The 1,705-nt window shown below is 46.7% G+C and overlaps 1 protein-coding gene across 1 annotated transcript; it reads left to right on the top strand.

Moving 5' to 3' along the window:
- Nucleotides 1-263: 263 nt before the first annotated feature.
- Nucleotides 264-1,357, top strand: LOC108814356 (transcription factor TCP21). The gene has a single exon (XM_018586911.2). It carries the CDS (start codon nucleotides 409-411, stop codon nucleotides 1,099-1,101), a length of 693 nt encoding a protein of 230 aa, XP_018442413.1. The 5' UTR covers nucleotides 264-408; the 3' UTR covers nucleotides 1,102-1,357.
- The last annotated feature ends 348 nt before the right edge of the window (nucleotides 1,358-1,705 follow it).

The raw sequence follows: 1,705 nt of genomic DNA, 5'->3' as shown, positions 1-1,705 counted from the left end.
AGCGTCAGAGATCACGTAATTGTCACCTCAATGACACACTCGTGATTAATCTTGGGCTGTAATTCCAGCAAAACGTAAGCCTGATATATACTCGGGACCCATTCTTAACCTAAAATCTTAAATTCTCTTGCCGTACCATGGTCCACACGCTGCAGTCAACACCGGGAGTCAAGCGCGTGAGCTCAGACGCATACGGACACAGAATTTTAAAAACCCTAGCACAATAACAAGTGAGCTGTGTGGGACCCACACAACCATGTGCCCCCTCCTTCCTGTCTCCACCAGCTTCCTGCTCCTCTCTAAAATCATTCTTCTTACCGCTCCTCCTCCTCTTAATTCTTCTTCTTTCTTCTCGAGAAAGAGAGAGAGATAGATAGATAACAGAAACTCTTACTCCACCGACACTCCATGTCTAACGGCGACGGAACAGTGACTAACGGCGTCATAGTCGAGCAGACGTCAGCAACTAACAAAGGAGCTCTCAACGCCGTGAAGAAGAAACCACCGGCTAAGGACCGACACAGCAAAGTAGACGGGAGAGGGAGGCGGATTCGCATGCCGATCATATGCGCGGCTCGAGTTTTCCAGCTGACCAGGGAGCTAGGCCACAAATCCGACGGCCAGACCATCGAGTGGCTCCTCCGTCAAGCCGAGCCTTCTATCATAGCCGCCACGGGAACAGGCACGACCCCGGCGAGCTTCTCCACCGCTTCTCTCTCCACTTCTTCCCCGTTCACGCTCGGAAAGCGCGTCGTGCGAGCGGAGGAGGAGGGAGAGTCCGGAGAATTATCAGCTGGACACACAATCGGGGCTTCGGTGATGAGTGGTGGTGGGTTCTGGGCGGTTCCGGCGAGGAATGATTTCGGACAAGTGTGGAGCTTTGCCGCCGGAGCTCCGCCGGAGATGTTGTTTACACAGCAGCAGCAGCAGCCGCCAGCTACACTCTTCGTCCGACAACAGCAGCAAGCTTCCGCAATGGGTGAGGCTTCAGCTGCTAGAGTTGGGAATTATCTTCCGGGTCATCATCTTAATTTGCTCGCTTCTTTGTCGGGTGGGAATACCGGGTCGGGTCGGAGGGAGGAGGAGGATAACCCACGTTGAAAAAAGGTTCCATTTGGGTAATGTATAGAAAAAAATCGAGTGTTTAATTTATGTCACTGAGACTATTTTAGTTTTGTGTTCTTTTGTGGTCGTTTTTAGTTAATTTTAAGGTTATAATTGTTTGTTCGATCAGAGCTTTAAGAATATTTGGTCCTCGGAGTTTGTTTAAGAGAGTGACAGTAAGATGGATGGATTGATTGATTGTTGTTTACTGAAAACGCCATAAAGAAGAGCAACAAAAGGCTCTTTGTACGGTTTTGTGCGTGATTTCTTTTATGGCTCTAGCTAGTCTCAGTTAAGTTGAGCCCACCGGTACTATTGAATATTTGATCTCTCCTCACCACCGGTCAACAAATTGAAAATTTGAATGTGTATCGTGACTTGTATGAATGGGATTCGAAGATAATCAAACAAAAAAAAAGATCTAATACTACTCTTTTTTTTTGTCAAAGGATCTAATACTACTCAAACAAAAGAAGATAAAGAATAACTAATAGAGACTGTTCTGTGTTCGAGGGTGAAACAACACTAGTGGATCAGCAACTTATAATGATGATTATTCTGGTAAAATCATACGCAAAACCGCGCTAATCGCAGTAGTTTG

The sequence above is a fragment of the Raphanus sativus genome, chromosome 7 (genome assembly GCF_000801105.2).
Source record: "Raphanus sativus cultivar WK10039 chromosome 7, ASM80110v3, whole genome shotgun sequence".
NCBI classification, from domain to species: Eukaryota; Viridiplantae; Streptophyta; class Magnoliopsida; order Brassicales; family Brassicaceae; genus Raphanus; species Raphanus sativus.
The sequence above is the reverse complement of the archived record's forward strand: the minus strand, read 5'-3'. Positions and strand labels throughout refer to the sequence as shown.

Bases quoted from the DNA above. Each gene is read 5' to 3' on its own strand.
- LOC108814356 (XM_018586911.2), top strand. From the start codon at position 409: ATGTCTAACGGCGACGGAACAGTGACTAACGGCGTCATAGTCGAGCAG.